The following is a 23,412-nucleotide window of genomic DNA, read 5'->3' as shown; positions in this document are numbered from 1 at the left end:
CCTTTCTCAGAAATATATCCTAGGAGATCATCGAAGTCCATCCCGATCCCGCTAAATCTAATCCCCATACCTGTTTCTGCTCGAGCCAAATCAAAGCGTTACTTGTATATTTCTTTAAACTATATATTCTCAGATATCCTCCTGGCAGTCTTAATTCCTGAGGCTGAACATTTCACAACAAACTGTTGGACGGCGATTATTTGTTAAATATTTATGAAATTCCGCACTCGTTAAAAGATAGAATGAGCCTCAGGGACAGGTAATCGGACTCTCAAACTTTAACAATTATTTTCTGATCTACCACTTGCGGAAGTTCATTTTAAAACTATTGGAGCACGAAAAATTTTCACCGTCCCAGCTTTTCGAAAATCGAACATTTTACCACAGTCCCTAAGTGATTTCACTGTATGTTTCGTCATGGCGTTAACATATGTATAGCGGCCCCTTTTTAATTTCAAATATCGGTAAATCTTGTCTATAGAAATTTTTTTCTAGTACCAATTTTTTGCGGTGGCCTTTGATTTTTTTATTCGTTATTTTGAAAGAGAATGTTTGAAAGATTCTTTACGTCAGCGAAATTGCAATATCTGAGCCTGTTCATAAAACAGCGCCACCATACGCTCACATTAAAAAATGTTTTGACCCAAACTCGATCATTGACTATAAAGTTCATTAAACACTAGCACCTGCAGCACTTACAGCTACCGTGTGCTCGCTTCTACCACTAGTTGCATGATAGTGCGATTGACTTGACGAGCCGGTGCAACGTTATTTATCTGAGGAATATCGGCAAGTAAGAGTCTAACTCTTTATATAATGTTTCACCATTTTCGTGCGGCACAACGCGCGTGTATGAATCAACATAAGTTCGACAGCAACATGTAGTTGGTCACACCTACACTACACCTCGGTCAGTCATTAGACGGCTAGACTTCTTCACAAGACATTCCATGCATTATTATTTTGTTTATCATAACACGTACAGGTACATATACAAATGGTCACACCGACACGATATCACTAACCAGAATGGGTTCAATCATTATCAATCAATCAATCTTTATTACTCAGCGTACACTAACACTCTAACAGAGTGTGGTATGGTACATTTTAGATGAAAGAACATGTTCAAAACTGAACACCATCAAATAGCTAAATCCAAGTAAATTGGATTGAAGTCCTTGTAACTCCATATTTCGCATGCAGATATTGAATATGACAAATATGTGTGAAAATGGGACTTTCACCACTCCTTATTGCGCATGTTGTAGCCTCATTGCTCACATACAGTCTCGAATCTATCAAAATTGATCTACGTCACCATTGTTTGTCATATAATTGTAATTATCGGCGAAATAGTGAAATGGCGAAATACCGAAATAAGGAAATGGACAGAAATCACCTGGAGGGAGGGCGGATGTTCAAAGTTTTCAGAATTACTCTGCACATAAAATAGCGACCCTGCAAAAGTTTTAACAAGAAAAAAGTGGCCCTCCCCTGCATGTCACAGTCAACATCAATAACATTTTATTTGACACATGATAAAGTTCAAGATGTGAAGCCATTTGGTGCCTCATCCCACCAAGTATAAAGGCTGTAGCTCCTGAAGTTACTGTTTACTAATTCTAGTCATATTTGTGAAATTGAGGTCAAAGGTCATCCTGGTCAGGTGACATTTTGGCTGATAATTTTACCTGCATAATCATCCCTGTCCACAAAAATCAGACCTCTAGCTCTATTGGCTGGCCTACAATAATTATGAGGTACAGGATGATATGAGGGTCAAGGGTCACTGGCAACCCCAAAAGTTAGTTGTGCATTATTTCATCCCATACCAGCCATTAATTGTTCAATAGACACCACCCATTTTGGAGTGAGTATAGGGTAAAATATAGCCATAGCTTAGCTGCAGAGGTATAGGGCAGGTCAAAGGTCATAGAAAATTATGAAAAAAATACTTTAAAAGTCTTCTCAAAATTGACATGGCTTTAAAACCTTGATATTTGCATTGTAGCAACTTGGTCTTAATGTCTACAAACTTATAATGTAAAGAATTTTGATTGATCAATTTGTATACAAATTAGGTCAATTTCAAGGATAAAATCCGAGATAAAGATTCTAAATATTACTGCTATGGACTGTTACATGTAGGGGAAGGGTCACTGTTTGTTATTTATGAAAATTTGGGAGGGTCACGTCTTTCTTACTACTATTTTACTTGCAGTGTCATTTAGAAAAATCTACCGGCCCTCCCTGACCCTTTAATTTCACCCCTACCCGTGCCCACATATGGTTGCTGTAGTAACAGGACAATGGGGAGCAAGTGGCGCAAGAAATACACTGAATTGACTGTCTGTTTTTCTGTTTATCGGATATTTATTTCATTCTAGATATTTCTATTTCTTTATTAATTTATGAATTATTAATTTTATGAATTCTTTATTTCTTCGTTTCAATATTTCACCATTTGGCCATTTCAGGATTTTGTCCATTATAATTAGCTATATAGTCACTCTGTGGTAAATTTTGTTGACCTCATATGAACTCAGGAACTTCTGTAATTGCCACTAATCTGATGTCATCGACATTTTTTTTCTGACAATGTAATTATTTACTGTCATGAGTATTTTTTGATAATGAATATTCATTAACGTTGAGAAGTTTTATGAAGTGTTGCTGATTATTGTGATAAACATGTAGAATTTGATATTCAACAGAAATGTACAGAACATCATTGTAATTAGGGCTGCTCTAACAGCGACTGACTCGTACATTTGCCCACTGAAGAGAGTGCACATGATTATGTCAGGTAGGTAATAAAAAATAACCCCCGCCATAATGCAATCGCAGGGTTCAACTTCAAGTTTTGTTTCCTTCTGTTCACAGAACACAACGTATCGAGTCAGTCACTCGTGCAGCAGGCAGAATCATGAGAGCTATAAGGGTTGCTGAATTTGGATCCCCTGAGGTGTTGAAACTGCAGAATGATGTTCCGATACCGGAACCAGGTAACAAAGAGGTAAGATAGCAAAAATAATTTTCGCAGACTTAATGTCAAAAAAGTCAAGCATATGCCTTTGACTATATAGCCAAGAACACTGATTTGACTGTCCTCTCACCATAACCATACCAGTCAGCCCCTTATTCTCACAGTTACTGTTATAGTATCATTTGTTCACAGTATTATGTACTCATGGTCCGACAGGTGGCAGCAAAGTGTATAGATAGACTATGAAGTTCTATAAGAGTGGTTTAGCTATACATGTAGAGCCAACACATGATAGATCCCTTACAAAAAAGATGCTATAGAATTCTATTGAGTTCTATAGCTTATAGATTTTCTATAGATATCCTATCTCTAAAAGTTTTGCAGAAGTTTATAAAGTTTTGGCCCCATTTTCTGTAGAATTCTATAGAAAAACAACACAGAATTCTATCAAACATTTTGCATAAGTGATGTATGTTCTACAAGTTGCATCTTTAGCTACTATAGACTATAGTCTATAGAAGCTATCGGGATGGGTATCCGTCCGGCGTCCGGCGTCAGTCTGTATGTATGTATGTATGTATGTATGTATGTATGTATGTCCGTTTGTGAGGCGTCCGTCCACTCAAATATCTTGAGAACTGCAGTACTTACTGATTTGATGTTGTTGTGTAGATGAAAAATATGATTTTGAGAAACTATTTTTTTATTTTTTGATATTCTTGAAAATAGGCAAATAATGCCAAAAAAGGTGTTTTTGGTAAAAAATCTTCTTCTTCATAACCGCTGGTCAGACAGCTTTGTTATTTGGTATACAGGTCCCTAGGGATAACCCAACTTAGATTTGTTCAAATTGTGATGAAATATGCAAATGTGTATTTTTAAGGAATTTTTTTGTCATGTTTGGTCAAAATTTGACTTACATTGTATGTAATTCCTGTACTGTATAAACCCTATCAATTCACCCAGAAAGAATAATTAGATTTTAAATAATTGAATTAATTAGGAAATCATCAGACCCAAAATAATTTTAGTGTGGAATTATCAGAAAGTTCAACTTTTTTTGACAGTTCATAGTGAAATGCTTACCATCTTGGAGGATTAAAACATGTAAAGGCAACTTTCCTGAATCCCAACTTTGATATTCTGAACCACCATTTATGTTGGTTTTGCAATAACTTTACCAGAGACAATGAGCCAAGGCAAGATTGTGTTACTAGTAGTTTGGAGAGAGGTCTTCACATAAAAACATTAATTTACTCTAAGCCTTCTTGAAAATTATCTGATATTTGAAGTTAGCTCAATTTGGCATTGTTCCGTAAGTTTGTTTGGCAAAATCATATTTGAAAGGCACAACTTATGCAAAAAGGTCATGTGTTAGTACATATATATTTGTAAACATACTTACACTACACTGCCATCAGACCTATGTGTAATTACACACATATGTAACTCTCTATTAAAGTGACTCTACTTGTTAAGAAGGTACAATGTGAAATTTCCTCAATGTGAAATGTGTCACTCTAACACTTGTCCTCTAGGTATTAATCAAAATAAAGGCGGCTGGTGTCAAACATGTAAAGGCAACTTTCCTGAATCCCAACTTTGATATTCTGAACCACCATTTATGTTATCTAAAAGAAATTGCTCATAATAGTTTGTCATGATAGGGTGGTCAAATAAAAAGAGATAGAGAAAGTTCTAATTTCCATTTATGGTTGACTTGGTAAGGATAAAATAAGATTACTTTTTGAGGAAAAAAATAGAGTGGTCAATTAAAAGAGTGGTCAAAGTGATAGGGTTATGATGGTAAAGCTTGGCTGTAAGATTCCTCATGTGCTATTTATAGCAATTATGCAATCTGTGTAAACAGTGCAATGAAAGTGTAACATGATTCCTTGTAATGCTTTTGATGACCTTGAACTTCTTAAGTTTCAAACATTTGTCTCTTCAGTGTGCTTTCTCTGAGTACGTACAGTCTCAACTTATTCAACAGAACTTACTTACAATGTTAATTTGAAAGTTAAAATGTGCTTGGTTAATAGGATGAAAATACTGATAAAGGTAACCAGCTCAAGATTCTTTATAACCTGACAGATATGCTGTTTTTTATGACTTAATCTTGATTTAAGCAAGTCTTGTTTACTTTAATTAGAATGTAATTAACTCTGGTTTATTTGCTATTATAGACTAATATAGTCTGAGGAAATATGCAAATCTGTATTTTTACGGAATTTTTTTCCATTTTTGGTCAGGCCATTCTGAAATGAGCTATCAAAGATATCCACCTTCTTCATCAATACATGTGTCACAAAAGATTAACACAGCAGAGCTCTGTCAACTGTTTAGTCGCTTGTTTTTTCAAAACCGCTGGTCAGACAGCTTTAATATTTGGTTTACATGTCCCTAGGATGACCTTAGTGAGATAATTTCATACAGTCAGGAAATACTTAATTTTGTATCCATGTCTATAGTAGCTTCAGGGACTTTGGCCCTATGTTTATTATAACTTGACATCGCAAATATGTAGCACAGCCATTTTGAATGACAAACAGCACTTCTATGCATAATCATATTTACAATCACATGCATGTACAGATTGAATTCCTTCTCGCTAGCCAATAGCCAATAAGATAGAATAAGGCAAGCAATTTTATTTAACCAATCAGATTAAAACAGTTTCCTTCTACACAGGTGCATTATACCACTCTGTAGCCCTTATTCAAATGCAGATTTGCAGTTGACCAGAGCCCTTGTCCTACTTGTCTTGGATATATCCATTCTCCCAAACTCGCATGTCAGGTGCATAATGACCTCTGTGAACCTTTCGATGTACAATGGGTCGCCCCATTCCATTGTGGGTGTTCAAATCAAAAGTAGACGATTTATTGACAGTAATTTTCATATTTTAGAGAAGATTGGCCTGTTTTTCGTGGTATAAGTCGTTAATCGCACCTCGTAGGTGAGCTGTTACAATTGTAATCACCACACTTATGGTCAGGAACTTGTAAACATCACTCGGCCTTCGGCCTGGTGATGTTTACAAGTTCCTGACCATAAGTGTGGTGATTACAACTGTAACAGCACACCTACTCGTGGGATTAACTATGCAAAGATTTCTTAAATTTTGCAATAACTTTACCAGAGACAATGAGCCAAGGCAAGATTGTGTTACTAGTAGTTTGGAGAGAGGTCTTCACGTAAAAACATTAATTTACTCTTCTTGAAAATTATCTGATATTTGAAGTTAGCTCAATTTGGCATTGTTCCCTAAGTTTTTCGGCAAAATCATTTGATATGCACAACTTAAGCAAATAGGTCATGTGTTAGTACATATATATTTGTAAACATACTCACACTACACTGCCATCAGTCCTATGTGTAATTACAACAAACTCTCTATTAAAGTGACTGTACTTGTTAAGAAGGTACAATGTGAAATTTCTCCGATGTGAAATGTGTCACTCTAACACTTGACCTCTAGGTATTAATCAAAATAAAGGCGGCTGGTGTCAATCCTGTTGAAACATATATCCGCTCGGGGAACCGCACTGTCCTACCGGCATTACCCTTAACACCTGGAACTGATGGTTCAGGTATTGTGGAGAAAATTGGATCAAAGGTCACAAAGGTCAAGGTTAGGATGTTTCTTTTTCAGACTATAGCATAAATATTTTTAGCTCGCATTTGGTTTTACCAATGTGAGTTTATCGTATAGGCTGAAGTCGATGGCGTCTGTATGTATGTGTGTATGTATGTATGTATGTATGTATGTATGTATGTATGTATGTATGTATGTATGTACGTACAGTATGTCCGTCAACATCAAAAACACGCAAACAGCTGCATGTTTCAGCTTGGTATTTGTGTGTGGATGCATCCTGGGCTATAGATGGGATTTTGTTCAAATGAAGTCTGCATTGCCAAAATTATGCAAAGGAGCTTACAAAATGTGAAAATGGTTAAGAATAATAACTCAAGAACCGCTTTTTTGATTGCTTTGAAAATTTGTGTGCAAGTACCTTAGATTAACCTTATACAGTTTTATGAATATTGTGAAGATATCCTTAATTTTGTATTTTTGCTGAATTTTTTTGTGATTTTTCTCATTTTCAGTAAAAATTCTTCTTCTCTGAAACCGCCGGCCCAATCGCTCTCAAATTTGGGTTGTCTCTTTGCAAGGGTGTTACTCTTCTAATTTGTTGAAATTATGACAAAATTGGGAAAATTACTATTTTTGTGCAATTTTGTCATTTTTGGTCAAAAAATCTTAGACAGTGTTTCCTTTTTAAAACCCCTGGACAGACAGCTTTCATATTTCGTACACAGACGTACAGAGATGACAATAGTTAGATATGTGGAAATTGTCCTGAAATATAAAAAATTGTATTTTTAAGACAATATTGTCATTTTTGGTCAAGAAAACTTTATCTCAACATTACTTGTTTGATAGCTTTGTAATTTGGTATAAAGTCCCTTGTTTGATAGCTTTGTAATTTGGTATAAAGTCCCGAAAGATGTTTTTAGATAAATTTTCTGCTCAAAGTGTTGGGAAACCCCAAAACTTGTATATTTTAGGTACTTTTCTCAGTTTGTGACCTTAAATGACCTATACTAACCCAGGATATGTTGTGAGACAATTTTGAAGGCTGTGAACATAATTTTGTCATATTTGATACCAATTGTAGGAAAATTTGATCCAGAAAACAAAGCTGAGGTGATTTTTTTTCATTTTGGACCAATTTTTGCAACTTTTCTATGAAGACATACAAAAACTGATGAGAAATTTGGATCCAGGATAATTCCAGATGTTGTAATCACCACCCACAGTGGAAGGCATTTCACTATCTGTAACTAACTTAAGTGCTGTTTACATTAGAATGATAACACTCATGGCATTAATTAAAATTCTCCAAGGTTGTAAATGTACTTCTTGTCATTTGGTCTTATGTAATACCAAGGGGTGGAACATTTGATATGCAGGAGAGGGTAGGGTTTAGAAGATCAATGATGTAGCATTACTTTTTTACCAGATCCCTTGTGCAATTTTTTGCCCACTCCCACCTTTCTTTTTGTCAAGCCTTCTCTGTTTTTTGTTGTTGACATTTGCTTATATATTTAGCATCTGCTTCTCCCATTGCTATAGAAGTTGATATGCATGTTCCTAAAGATGACCTCCAGTACCTAAGTTGGAGACCTTATTTGCTTTTGTCATTCTTGTTTTTCCTGGTTTAAATATTTCTCGAATGGACCAATTCAAACCGAATGTGAGCATATAGTGTCCTTGACGGTATTTTTTAAACTTCCAGAAGTTTAGATGTAACATTGATTGATCATTGCGTGCACTGTTGATCCTCATCGGAAGTGATAATGTGAATTACTTCAAGCGCATAGTAATTAGTATACTGCATATTATTATGTACCTGAAGTAATTTATTTAATTATTTGTAATGCTCTGCTTTGGGTATCAAGCACTGTAATTTCCCACAAGGACATCTGTATACTTGGATATATGGATGTATAATATACATCCAAGTATACAGATATATTTATATGTATAATATATATATATATATATATATATATATATATATATATATATATATATAATATATATATATATATATATATATATATATATATATATATATATATATATGTATATCACATTCACACACTCGCACACACATATGTATGTGTACCGTATATAAGAAAATATATATATATATATATATATATATATATATATATATATATATATATATATATATATATATATATATATAATATAATGCCTACAATGCCATTGATTTCACATAGACAAAGTAAAATCTCTGGGATCTTCTTGTACACATCAAACAGAAAGTAAGTCATCAAGTCAACACGTCCCATCCATGCAAATTCTTCTCCTCACTTTCAAAATCCTAACCGGTAAATGTCCAGAGTATTTGAAGTCACTGATAGATATTCAGGTTCAACGACGTGTTCTCCGTTCCTGTGATAAATTATTGTTAATTCGGCGTGATACGAGGAACACTACTGTAAACTATGGTTTCTGTGCTTTTTCAGTTGCTGCTCCAATATTATGGAATGAACAAGCGTTTACTAATGCTATTTTAAACTGTTCGGTTCAATCCTTTAAGCGCCAGTTGAAAACTGATCTTTTTAAGGAATGTTACTGTGTTTAATGATATGTTTTGATTTTCTTTATTTTCATTCTTTCCATTGTTTGTGTACAGAGCACTGAGACGAAGTGTAGTGCGCTTTTTAAGAAATAAATAATAATAATAATAATAATAAGCAACATTATGGGATGTGTCAATTGCAAAATGGTTTATGGTGACTACAGGTGCCATCACTAGCACTGTACATGCAAACACTTTTGATATGTATAATGTTAAATGTGTATGCAAATGGGAAGTTGCATTCAAGTGTTTTATATATATATATATATATATATATATATATATATATATATATATATATATAATATATATATATATATATATATATATATATTTATAAAAACGCCTAAGTCCTGTGTTCTACTTGTTATCATTTTTACCATATATATATATATATATACAGTCAAACCTGTGTATAGTGGTCACTCAATGGACCAAGAAAAAGTGACCACTATATGGAGGTGGCCTTTCTACAGAGGGTGGGTGTGGCATTACTTTCTGTGCAGGTGGTGCGCTAAGTGATGGATTTAGGGAAAGATAAAAGCAATTATAAAATTCCATAACATAAATCTGTTTAAACACATAGAACAGCTATTTAGTTTCTGAAAGCTTGTAATGCAGATGTAAAATCAGTAAAAGTAGACTTATTTCGTGCTTTCTAGTCTGAGCATTTTTTGACAGAGGTCATTGAGAGTCAGATATATTGACCATTATATACAGGTTTTGTACTAAAATGGAGCAATTCCATGTGACCACTGACCACATAAGAGAGGTGGCTGTTCTGTAGAGGGCCTTTAACATGTAAAATGCCACGGGACTGCCACAAAGTGACCACTATAGAGAGGTGACTGCTCTGTAAGGGTGACCACTATGACAGGTTTGACTGTATATATATCAGTGTTGTCCTTATATTTAAAAGTAGCCGGGTAATTTAAGAAAGTAGACGGGTGGACTGCGAGGGAGTGTAGCGACCGAGCGGCGAGTGAGCGTAGCGAACGAGGGGGGGAGAGGGGGGTGTCCCCCCTCTTGCAAGGCGAAAAATGAAATTTTGGAGTGGAAATGGTGTTCCCTGGTGGCATCTGAGGTGACATTTAGCTGAGACTGAATAGTACTTTTGTTGTGTGTCTTAGACGTGGCTCACATACAACAAAACAAACAAACATGATTTTGTTTTGTTTGTATTATTTATGACACACTTATGGTTTTATTTGCAGTGAAGATGTAACATTTAATCTTAAATCACCCGCTGTCTGCTCATTTCATTGCTCATTTCCCATTCTTCATTACCACATAGCAGTTTCCCCAAAACCATCAAAATCATTCTATTCTAATCAAAACACATTCGCTTTTGTTAAGAAAAACATCGGTAAGATAATTCACTGTAACAGTGTTCGCATTTACGAAAAAAAATGCGTATATAGAAAACTCATGACAATGAAAAAATGCGTAGAGAGTCGATCCAATGCGTAATAATATTACATTGAGTCTCTACGCGTTTTTTCATTGTTATGAGTTTTCTATACGCAAACGATAATAGTAAAATGTTTGCGAAAGCACTCTACGCGACTGAGCTTAGGCGACAACCAGACGAGATGAGTGCCTGCTTAACATTAGATTTGTTGCAACATTTCTGTCAATCACTCATTTTGTGTGGAAAGTTTCGGATTCTCTGAGTGTAGTCTGAAAAATCGGCATCGTCGAGTCAGAGGCACGTTACCATGTCAGCTGTGCCTATGAACTTACTACGTTGCTAATTTTCAGGCGAGCGATAGTTTCTGAAACTTATGACACAAAGTGAGTGATTGACAGAAATGTTGCAACAAATTAAATGCCAACCGTGCGTGATCATTGCGTCTCGCTGTCCCCAAATTTGATCAAAGCAGATATGCAGCATGGCGTCGGAAGGAAACAACTCTATTTTTTTTCAAATTTGCTCCACGAGTCCGTAAAAAAATGATTCAGAGGGTCCATCGAAATACACTATCGGGCAACCCAACATGGAGAACATGGAGAAGCGCAGTGAAATTGAACCCATGCCGGAATCCACGACATATTGTCCTGTTGTCTTAAGCAACAGGGGATCACCGCCACGGTGAAGCCGTGAGCCGTGACGATGGTGCGCCGGTCGGCAACGGTCGGCAACACACATGCCTGTGACCGTGGATTCTAGTACGTAAAAATAATCAATGAAAAAAATACCCATTCAAATAAACAGTTGCTTCTAAAAAAATCAGTTCTAGCTCATTTTTTTAAAAATCTAGAAAATGCGTCGGTATTGCTCTGAGAATAACTTGACTTGTTGAGAAGATCATACTCGTAGTGACCGTGACGTTGGCAGCCAGCGCGGCGGCGGAAAACTAGCTGCAGTCTCATGAACTTCGAATGGTCGATCAAAATCACATCTTTTCGGCGCTTTTTACTCACAAATTCAGCGAAATTGAAGTTTTTCATACATAAACTAAATATATTTTTGGAATCAAGTATACCTTTCGAACGGGCTTTCTTCGGGAAAAAATATTCCATCGGCAAGGTGCCAGTGGCCGACGCCACATTTCTTTATGGCGCCTAAGATTACCTTCATACTAATCAAACCAATTACACTGCTCGTAACAAAGACAACACCATAGGCGCGTCTATTAGCCAATCACACTATTTAACAAATAAAAGATCGGGCTCAAAAAGCCACAAACGGGTATTTAGAAACTGTTTTATGTTTGTGCAGTTCCATGCGGGGAAAGGGGTCGCCAAACTGCTAATCGTACGTGTGCCGTCTAACAGCTGCCAGTTGCAGTGCAATCCCGAAATTACAGGTCTATAAAAATAATTTAATGACGTTAAAAGTAGCCGGGAAAAAATGCAAAACAGCCGGGTTATTTACCCGGCACCCGGCTTCTAAGGACAACACTGCATATATATATATATATATATATATTATATATATATATATATATATATATATATAATATATATATATATATATATATATATATATATATATATATATATATATATATATATATATATAATATTTTCCCCCCCCCTACAATTATGTTTAAAAATGTCTATTACAGCCAGGAGACAGAGTCTATACAAAAAACATCAGCTCTGGTTCATATGCAGAGTTTGGCATAGCGGCAGAAAGCAAAGTGGACATACTGCCAGAAAATATGACATTTCAACAAGGAGCAGCAGTTGGAATTCCTTATTACACAGCTTACAGAAGTCTTTTCCAAAGGTAGGTTTGTGCTAGGGAGTGATTTTAATCTTTTAAAAGTGAATGGTTTGGTCCAACCTATTTTTAGCTCACGTGTTCACACACAAATGTCACAGCGATGTCTGTCTGTCTGTCTGTCTGTCTGTCTGTGTGCTCGATATCTCAAAAATAGCTCATCAGATCACAATCAAATCTGGTACATATATTCAGTTTGCAAATGGCAAGAACTTATTAAATTTTGGTGGGTGTGGCTTGCTTACTTTTTGCTCATTTGCATAATTAATGATATTAGAAACAAACGGATATCCATTGAGAACGAATGCACACAATTTTATAAGATTTGCTACAAATGTTGACCTCATCAAGATATATCAGCTGTGAAATTTATTAACATGGATGACATGAAAAATAATTGCTAATTTGCATATTTAATGAAATTTCCTAATTAGGGATATACCGGTATATCTGAATTTACTCGATCAAGATTGATGAAACTTGGTATGTATTTAGTAGATATTATGATTTAACATTATTGAAAGTCATTAAGCGTTTTGACTTCAGCCAATTCCTAATTTGCATATTTAATTAACTTTCCTAATTAGCGATATATATCTGGATTTACTTGACCAAAGTTGACAAAACTTGCTACATATATTGAAGATATTATGATACAACATTCTTGAAAGTCATTAGCATTTTTACTTCATCCAACTCCTAATTGCATATTTAATGTGAACTTTTGAAATTAGGGATATATATTTGAATTTTCATGACCAAAATTGATGAAACTTGCTATGTACATTAAAGATACTATGATACGACATGATTGAAAGTCATTTAATATTTTTACTTCAACCAATTGCTAATTTGTATATTTAATGAAGTTTCCTAATTAGGGATATATACTTGGATTTACTTGATCAAAGTTGGCATAACATACTATGTACACTGATAATTACACAAGGTTATACCAATATTGAAAGTCATTTTGCATTTTCATGTCAGCTAATTTATAATTTGCATATCTAATGAGCTTTCACAGTTTGGCATACATGTATATAGCTTGAAGAACTTGACCAAAGGCAATTACACTTGCTATTTAAAGTGGTGACACAATGATAGCAGTCACAGAAATTTAGTGTTTTCATTTCATTTAATTACTTATTGTATACTTAATGACCTTTAGAATTAACCTGTGGTGAATATTGTTCATCATATTGATCATTACACTTTCAATGAAGTTGCAAACATGGGACAAAGGTTCAAATTTACACATTACTGCACTATATGATGAAACACGTGAGCATTTTCAGTTCGTATTCGGTTGCTTGAGTTGTCACACAGTCCTATTGATAATATACATGTACTATGGTGTCTTTGCATTATTTTCAGAGGTAAAGCTAGAGCTGGTGAAACAGTTCTTATTCATGGAGCCAGTGGTGCTGTGAGTATTCGGCAGATAATAAATAGCTGTATAACTTTAGTCATATTTTAACCATTTTTGTCCCGGTACATCTATTTCTGCATAAAGTTTATTGAAAGGATTATCAACCCTGCAAACACAACACAGAGTGTACAACATGTAATGTTATTGTTGACAAATGAATCCTGAACTTCAATCAACAGTATTAACTTTGATATTTCTTGTATGTAGGCTAGGCACTTTAGTCATCAACTTGTACACTGGGGATGTCAGTGTGATTTTGGGAGCAGACAAGAAACTCCATCTTATAAATAGAATGATGACAATGCAAAATACATCAAAAGACATCACATGTTGCAGTTATCAAAGTTACAGCAATGAGATGTATAATTTTTAAAATACACGTCAGTATTTCATACTGAAATACACACGTAATTTATTCTTAATGACAGTGGCATGGCTCTTTATCAAGCATGGGTTCCTATGTTGTCATCAGGGGCCTGTACTCTAGTGTTGTACGGTAGGTTTGTTGGCACTGAGGTTTAATTGTTACACAGAAATTGCAAATGACTTTCCAGTGGAAATTTACACAACATACAACATAATGCTTGTCAGCTCAAACTCATAAGTTAAACATCTATGATTTAGTAGTGATCCTTCAAATCTGTACCTAAATCTTTGACTATATAAATTCAGTGCAACTAAAGATCATTGAGCCCAACTCTCTTTACCATTCATAATCAGTGAATGAAGTAAAAGCCCCTTGTATAGTATTGAATCATAATATGGCTTTCCTTGAACTCAGTGTTCTTTGTCTAGGTTGAGAGAAAGTGAAATTCTGTACTGCCATTACTGCTTTGAGCATCAAAATTACCCAAAACGCAATTAGATAACAAGGCAAGACAATCCTACAGAGAAATCCTGACTTACAAGTTATAAAAAATGAATGTTTGAGCTGATGTGCAAACAACGTATTCTACATATTTTGCAAACATACTCATTGACTTTTGACACCAATTTATGCCATCTTATTTGTAGACTGGAATTGCATGTCTGCAGCTAGGGAGTGCATATGGCCTGAATTTGATGGGGACTGCAGGCACACCGAAGGGATTGGAACTGATAGCAAAGCATGGTGCTGAGAAAGTGTTCAATCACAGAGAAGAGGGTTACACTAAACAGATCATGGTAAGGGACTGAACTTCAAAGCTTTGCTGTTTATGACAATTTTACTCCGATAAGGTAGGACACACCTCGAAAATGAAAGACTTCAAGTTTTGCTCAGACTTTCCTCAAGCAAATTTTAAAGCATTCTCTTTCAAAATCAAAAATACAAAGCGGGGGTCGCCATGCAAATTTTAGTACCAGAGAAATGAATTTCAAATATCTGTAAATGTCTGGAAATCCATTTCTCTATTGTTAAAATTTGCACAGTGACTCTGCTTCCAAACATTTATGGATATTTTAAATTCAAAATGGCCTCCATCTCTGTGTTATCGCTATTGAATACAATTAAATTTTCGATTTTCACAAAAATAAGCTGGCAAATTTTTTTTGCTACATACACTTCAAAATGAGCCCCCGGTACAAGTAGTTGACCACAAGAATATTGTAAAAATTTGAGAGTCTGAATATCTGTCCTCAAAGCACATTGAACCTTAATGCATCCAGATATAGTCAGATTTCGCAGGAGTACTTATAATTTTTAGCAAGTTCATGCACCCCCATTCCCAGATCCACAACCTCAGTTGATAACAAAAGGTTTGGGCTAAACCATGATGGTGAAGGTTGATGTCAGTGATGAAATCAGAAGATCATTTGCTGTCAACATCTGCATGTCATTGTGTATCATCATTCAACTTGCATTCCTAATACTAATAAAGCATTCAAATTTCACACACTGTTCAAGTTTTAATACAGGACTCATGTCAATATCACAAAATATGCTGCATATCTTTTTGTTACACATACTCACAAAATTACAGTTTAAATTTTGGGAATTTGTTCAAAAAAATGTCATGACCAAAAATGAAAGTCGTGGAGTACTTTTTATCTTTCTTTGGAATCTTCTCTACCACTTCAAAGTAGTGTTCTGTACTTTCAGCCTTGTTTTGTTTGTATTCCCTTCAGCTCAGACTCATGTTTTTGAGATCAATCCATTTGGGCCAGAGAAAATAATTGTTCTTCAGATTTTTTGTCAAAGCTACGGAGGCAAGCGATATTAATTTTTTTTTCATAGGGCAAAATCTTCCACTGCTTACATTGTTACTGATGACTTGGAGTCCAGATTTTACAAACTGTCCAAAATAATAGTATACAGGCAATGGCAGTGTTGAAGTAACAAATTCTGAGCATTAATTTTCATAAGCTACTAGAAGAAACAAAAACTCAAATATTCAAAACAAAAATGCCCTAAAATCTGCAATTCGGTAGTATATATTTGCCGCAATTTCAAAAAATAAATGTTTCCGAATTGACTAAAATAGAAGTGGCAATTCTGACGAATATGATTTACTGGCCTGCACTTAGAGTTAACTAGACTTGCTCCAAGACTGTGGACATATTAAATATCACAATAGAATAAATTTTAAGGACTAAACTTCAGCAAACTGTTGCACTAGGTAGGCTGTTGTAAAGATCGTGGGGTGAACATGGTGAATGCTTGGCCTGCAAGTAACTGCTGCTGAGGAAAGCCTCTGGCAACTTGGGGGCACACAAAACAGTTATTTGCTTTGGAGACTTCCTATCAGAAATGTCATCAGCTCTGGTTATCTGGCCTGTACTGCATGTACTGTACTGTGTCTTGCAGAGTTTGTACAGTGGAAGCCGTTAACATCGTGTTACTCATTAACATAATTATCTAAGGCGCATTCAAAACGTCTTGACCCTTTCACCAATCAGTGATCGCCATGATAAAGTGCAAATACACTCCTGCAACTGGGGTAGCTGGACCTGTTTCCAGTGAAATGGGAGTTCAAAGGTTAAAAGAACCAGTAGATAGGTTGTACAAGTTCAGGCAGTAATGACATGGTAGCCTATATTATAGATGGTATTACTTATTAACAGATCAGACGCGCATGTGATTGATAGTGTTATACTGGCAGTAGTTGCTGCTTTACTTATATATTGGAATTACTGTGGCGGTTTTGGTGCCACTATCTAAAAATTCATTTAGATTTTATTCAAAATGTACAATAATGATTAAATCAGCTATTAGAAATAATTTGATAGTGTCACTGTATCATTGTATGCCCAATACTTTTTGCATTTAATATAGTAACAAACTGTCTGATCTCACTTTCATTGAATGCCAAAGTGCAAAAGGTACTCCTACAGTACTCATCGACTCAATTTGGTTGGCATGACTCAATTTGGTTGGCATAAATAATTATCACAGATGTAGCAAATCTCACAAGAGTTTAGACCATTGGTGTTTTTTCCACAGCTGACATCATGATTTTACAGTGGAAACCTGAGTCACACAGAACATTACATGTTCGGAGAGTTGTGAAATTTTGACAGAAGAATACCGACATTATTCTATTTCTTCTCTTTACAGGAAGCCACTAGTGGCAAAGGAGTGGATTTAATCATTGAAATGTTGGCAAATGTAAACCTTGACAAAGATCTTGATCTGTTGGCTCGTCATGGAAGAGTGGTGGTAAGTTAACACTTTATAATAGCCCAGGCTGCTTTCAACAACATTTGTCCATAAATTCAAGAGATTCATAAATATCTAACCTTTATTTTGTTAATTGTACTGATCACAAATGACATCATTTTTAGTCCTTTTGACCAACGGTCCATTTTGAAATAAAGTGGCTAAAGTTATTTTGAAATATGGTAGCTAAAGTGTGAACTGTGAACTCAAGTTATTTTGGCGGGAAGAAAGCAAAGTTGTAAGATATTCTATTTCTGATGCATGTAGGTGGTTGGAAATCGTGCTCCAACACAGATAGATGCCAGAAAGACTATGGGTAAAGAAACCTGTATCATTGGTGTAATGATAACCAATATTGATGATGTGAGTATAATGCTTTTATCTTTCAGTTTCTCGACCAAAAAATATCTATCGTCAATCAAATGTGCTAACACATTTATATGTACATGTTGGAGGGGTTTTTCTTCCAAATTTAAACTTCTGAATTTCAACGGGATGTGGTTGATTTTCTTCAAATACCATGGCAAGGATGATATGCCTAGACTTTTAAGAATCCATATAATAGCTACAATTTCAACTTGACAATTTACCGGTAGATTAAATATTGCATCTTTTCATATCTGTAATAACACACCTATTTTCATGGTCCTGGCAGGACCTCATGTTGGGTGTTTTTTCACCATGAAGTAATCAAATTTCAACATTTTTCAATGGGAAAATGTGAATTTTTGCATGAAAATCGGTTAAATTTGGCAGTTCAGCATAGAATTCAGTGATTGTTGGCATTTGCAAGTGGTTTTATTCAACTTAGATTAAATGTCAGTGGAAATGTCATGATGTTCATGTAAAGACATGTATAGAAGTTACAAAAATATGTAAAACAATGTCCAGTGCAATTTAGAAATCAGAATTCCCACCAATATCTCTCAATTTCTGTCAACTTAAAGTTCATAGACATTTTCAAGAAGTTTTTCTGAGTTTGTAATCTGTCCTTTTTTTCAGAGCAGTCAACAATAAACAATATTAAGTTTTGCTTGACACAATGCTTTATAAGTCAATGTACTAGTAAGATTTTTACAGACACACATGTAAAGGTTTGTGTTTGCATAACGTTGTAACCTGACCATAGTCTTTTTTCTGTCATTTTCTGTTTCCATTGAAAGTACGATCATGACGAGATAGCTGCCGCTGTAGGTGCTGGAATGGCAAAAGGCTTCCTGAATCCAGTGGTGGGTCTGGAATATCCGCTGGAAGAGGCTGCCACGGCTCATCATGAGGTCATCGACCACAAACAAGGAACCCATGGGAAGATAGTGCTGAACATGTAAAAATAGCCACAAATGATATATATATGAACAAAATCTATAATTGGGCAATACCGGTATACCTTCTAAAGAACTCCGAAATATATTTTTCTCAAATGAAGGGATAATTTTAATTTCAACATTAATGTAAATGTGTATAATTTTCCCTGTCTCCAAGAGAAAATGATGGTACTGATAAGAATAGATAAGGTAATCTTGTTTTAATGTTATACTTAATTTTGCTTTTAATTACTAATTGGTGATTCTTTGTGTCACTTTGCAGTTTCTTGCCAAACTTGATCAGGGATGAAAAGTAAATAGTACTGACAGTTTTTTAAATGAATCATCTTCTGAAATACAACTATTCATGGTGCTAGGGAGTACATGAACTTGATTTTATAAGTGTATGTTACAGTTACGTCAAGCGCAGTAAGTCGTAAAGTTTATGTACGACTGTCAAATTGTCCAGTAAATGTGACATGTTGTCTTTTGCCGTGTAAGTGTACTTAAACAGCATTCTGTAATGTGGTGTCTTTGGACCATATGCAATATTTCAAAACAGAAAATTTGAGTTAACTTAAAGATTTAGATGTACAGGTTCTTTCTTCAATTTGTCAGCTTAAAGCTAAATTGATCACAAGCAAAACTGTGGTTTTTAAACATCCGCTTTGATAAGGCAGCAAAAAATATATATTTCCTGAAATTTTTTTGACCTATTTTCAGAATGGAAAACTAATTGAAAAGCACAATGTATTTGCTGAATGAGGGAGAGTTACATGTAGAGATAGAGAGAATGATGCAGGGATTCCTGGGTAACAACTAGCTATAAACTTTATTTTTTTTATCAGATAGTTGATTGTACCCAATTACAACATAAAGAACTTTATTATAGTATGTAAAACTAATGGCAGTATCCTTCACACCATACTAATGTTGCGTACTGCAATATAGAAAATCAAGAACTACAATGAAATAATTTATAAAAAGTCCTAGCACACAGATACTACATGTTTCCTCTAACACAACCGGAGTAGCTTAATATATGTCATAATACTTTGATAGTAACACTGTTTTTACCCCTTGTGTTTAGGTTAAACAAGATCATTGTTTGTATGGAACATGACAATTTCCATTAAAATTGAAAATTGTGAAGTTCAGTGAGGACATGAAAATATCGCTGAAGTACACGTAGTTCAACTGCAATTGTGTTTTCATAAATTACTACGCACACAGGTACGTTTAACTTGGCGCACGAGTTATTGGAACACTAAATTAGGTAATTACCCAGCAACTTGGCTGAGTACTTTGCTATTTGACCTGGCGTTTACCTAACAAGAGTCTGTTTTATGGTCTGAAGACTGATAAGATATCCACCACACTCAGCAGGCAGCTCCTCCACTGAGTAAACTGATATGCCTACACTGCAAAAAACATTTTGACTGGCAGCTGCATGTAGTTGATGGGAGAGTTTTGAAGGGCCGGAATAAAATGTTGTAAAGTGTAAAACATGATTTGCCGCTGTCATTTTGTGTCCTGTTTTTGTATATATGCATGTTATTACCAGTTTTTTAATCACAATTACATACATTGAAGAAACACTGGCTGTCAGAGCAACCATCCAATCATATGATAAAAATAGACTGTTCCATCAACGTCGGTGGTGGGCTCATGGAAGGTGGTAAATTTGACGAGTTTTGTAACTCTAGATTTACAAGGGATGCTGCGATGTTTCAATTCCCAATAACATACAGAGGCAAAACCTATCAGGTTCAGGCCCAGGACACAAAATGAGTACAATAGATTGTGTTACATCATAATATTTATTCCCCCTTTTCACAATTTTCCCATGAACTAGATGCCAGTTGAACGCAAAGTCGTCAATCTGTAGGCATATCAGTTTACTCAGTGGGAGCTGCCTGCTGAGTTTGTGGATATCTTATCAGTCTTCAGACAATAAAACAGACTCTTGTTAGGTAAATGCCAGGTCAAATTGCAAAGTGCTCAGCTAAGTTGCTGGGTAATTACCTAATTTGGTGTTCCGATAACTCGTGCCCTCGCTGTAACATGGTGCAATATTCAGGCAAGGAGCATGGCAATGCGTTTTTCCAATATATAGAGTGATTTTTGGAAAAACACAACATTGTTGAATAAAATTGGACAACCACACACAGGCAAGCTGACCTTAGAAACTTATCATACGTTACTAATACATCGTGTTTTGATAAATGAAATCATGGTGATTTTCCTTGACAAAATGACTTCAAAAAAGTGACAAATACCAGGGTAGTTCTGAATATGAATAGCATTGTATTTTATGCTTTGAATCATTTTTCAGGGAAACATGATTAGGAAAAATAAAGAATAAAGATTTTTTGAACTGACTGCCTCTGTACAAAATTTTGTTCGTGTGGTTTTATTCTTGACATAGCTCCCCACAGAATCTGTGGTACCATCGTGGAAGTAGATTAATTAAATGTTTAGACATGCCTGCTACTGCTGTTGGCATTAAAGATCATTTCAAGTGAATGTGTGCAGACTTTTCAGCAGCAACTGAAGAAAATTCCTCGGCAATTTCTGCATTTTTTGTTCAAGGAGGGGGAAAATGTTGTGTTCACATGGGGAAACCCTACCGTGTGTATTTATCATGGCAATTCATATAGGAGGAATAAATTTCCAAAACAATGGCGAGTTGCATCTCGGAAGCAAATTTTGGCACAGACTGCTGGGTGTTTAGCAACTACATGTGAATGTCGTGTTCTTATAGTTTTGGTAGGTCTGTCTTCTGTATGCTTTTTTGTGTACAATTTCATAAAACTATTATTTGCAAAATTGAGTCGTGTTGACACATTTGAGAAGATGCAATTTGATCATTAATTTATATTCTGACTTTAACAATTCGAAATGGCTCTTCAGAGGAAACGTATTACTGAAATACTAAAATATTTCCATGAAAAACTACTGTATGGTGTACCTGAAATGTGACGACTACCAATAGAAAGATTAAACTTTGCACAGGAGAAACTTACATTATGAATTGAAATGGTTCCTTCAAGTGGAGACCTAGTTACTTGACTTTCAATGATTAACTGGTGTTAAACATAGCTACAATTGGCTTTAACTCACTACATCCCTGGTGTTAAACATAGCTACAATTGACATTGACTTTCCCAAAAGTCTAAACTGAAGCGTTCAATTATGATCACCACTATCACATTGTGCAAAGGTTGTCTTCAGCATAGCTCAGAATGATGAAATCGAAGACAAGTACACACTGCCTTGTGGATGATGTTTTCTTTATTGATTTCATAAAAGTAGATTTCAATCCACATATATTTGTTCAAAAAGAAATGAAAGGCAGAAACAAAATTGGTGAAATACAAAAATGTGCAGGTGAGTAAAGGAGGACCATGTCATTAGCTGTACTACAGATAAAATAGACATGTCGAGTAGGGAAAATGACCTGGAAAAGATTGGTAAATAACAATAAGTAATGTGAACACTATTGAATTTACAGCAGCAATTTTAGTGTTTCCTTGCGATAAAGCAACTTCTGAACTAAAAGTCTAAGACAAGAAAATCCAATGATTGAGTAAGAGTAGAATTTCCACCCCAAAAGAAGTCACAAATTTTAGACAATATTTTACATGAACATAGAACATCTTTAGATACAGCATAAAATGGCGTGGGTATACAGTATTTGCTTCCATTTTAAATACCTAAGGCAGCAATCACGCACAGGCCTAGCAATGAAATGAGCAAATATATAGAGTATCCCAAGATATTGTATATCTGCGAAAAGTGAGAAAAAATGAAGTTTTCAAGTGCAAAATGTGTATGTGTATTATGAGGGTCAGATGTAACTCCTAAGTGGATAATTTAAACATTACAGTGCTTTTGATTTCGGGAACATACACTTAAAGTACCGGCTTTGTTTTTCCAACTGTGCCAGTACTTGGTTCCTATGATAGTATTAGGGACCGTTCAGTTTTTACGGCCTGGGGAGGGGGGGGGGGGCGGCAAAATCTTGTCGCCGGTGTTCAAAAAAATATAGACCCCCCCTCCTGCATTTTTTGTGAAAAAAAGATGACCCCCCCTTTGTCAGATGAAAAAATTTGATGAAACCCCCCCTCCCCCGCGCGCTGAAAAATAACCAAAACCCATATATCTAATTTACCCGCACGGTTTGCATTTGAACTTCGGTAGGCGGCGCATTTTATTCGAGTAGCAGAGATGCCAGGGAAACAAACTTCTCAGCCACATCCATGCAAACGTCTGTTAATTAGGACGACTGTAAGGCAATTTTTAACTTCATTTCCATAGACAACTTATGTCCATGGACATTGTATAAAGTAAACTTTATTGGAGTGGTTCGCCAAAGGCAGCCCTCCGGTTAAGAGGGTCATGGGCCATTACATAAAGTCAACTTTATTCTAGTGGGCCACCAAAGGTGGCCCGCCGGTGAAGAGGGTCGACCATGGTCATTGCATGAAGTAAATGGGCTATTACATAAAGTCAATTTATTGAAGTGGGCCGCCGCAGGCGGCCCCGCCGGTAAAGAGGGTCGATCATGGCCATTGCATGAAGTAAACCTAATTGCAGTGAGCCGCCAAAGGCATTTGCCCATTAAGAGGGTCATGAG

General features: G+C 35.5%; 1 protein-coding gene across 2 annotated transcripts in view; it reads left to right on the top strand.

Annotated features, from left to right (window-relative positions):
• LOC139114401 (quinone oxidoreductase-like) overlaps positions 1–21,170 on the top strand; it is a 40,796-nt gene extending 19,626 nt beyond the window's left edge. The window contains exons 1-9 of one of the 2 annotated variants that reach the window (XM_070676119.1): positions 652–793; positions 2,887–3,019; positions 6,471–6,623; positions 12,243–12,406; positions 13,778–13,829; positions 14,847–14,996; positions 17,368–17,469; positions 17,737–17,832; positions 18,633–21,170. In XM_070676119.1, coding sequence (XP_070532220.1) covers positions 2,930–3,019; positions 6,471–6,623; positions 12,243–12,406; positions 13,778–13,829; positions 14,847–14,996; positions 17,368–17,469; positions 17,737–17,832; positions 18,633–18,797 — 972 coding nt within the window. In that variant the 5' untranslated portion in view covers positions 652–793; positions 2,887–2,929 and the 3' untranslated portion in view covers positions 18,798–21,170. Of the gene's footprint in view, positions 1–651; positions 794–2,886; positions 3,020–6,470; positions 6,624–12,242; positions 12,407–13,777; positions 13,830–14,846; positions 14,997–17,367; positions 17,470–17,736; positions 17,833–18,632 lie in introns of those variants that run through there. The other variant, XM_070676118.1, reaches the window with a different exon arrangement.
• Positions 21,171–23,412: the final 2,242 nt, after the last annotated feature.

This window comes from Ptychodera flava, chromosome 16 (genome assembly GCF_041260155.1).
Source record: "Ptychodera flava strain L36383 chromosome 16, AS_Pfla_20210202, whole genome shotgun sequence".
Classification (NCBI taxonomy): domain Eukaryota; kingdom Metazoa; phylum Hemichordata; class Enteropneusta; family Ptychoderidae; genus Ptychodera; species Ptychodera flava.
The sequence above is the reverse complement of the archived record's forward strand: the minus strand, read 5'-3'. Positions and strand labels throughout refer to the sequence as shown.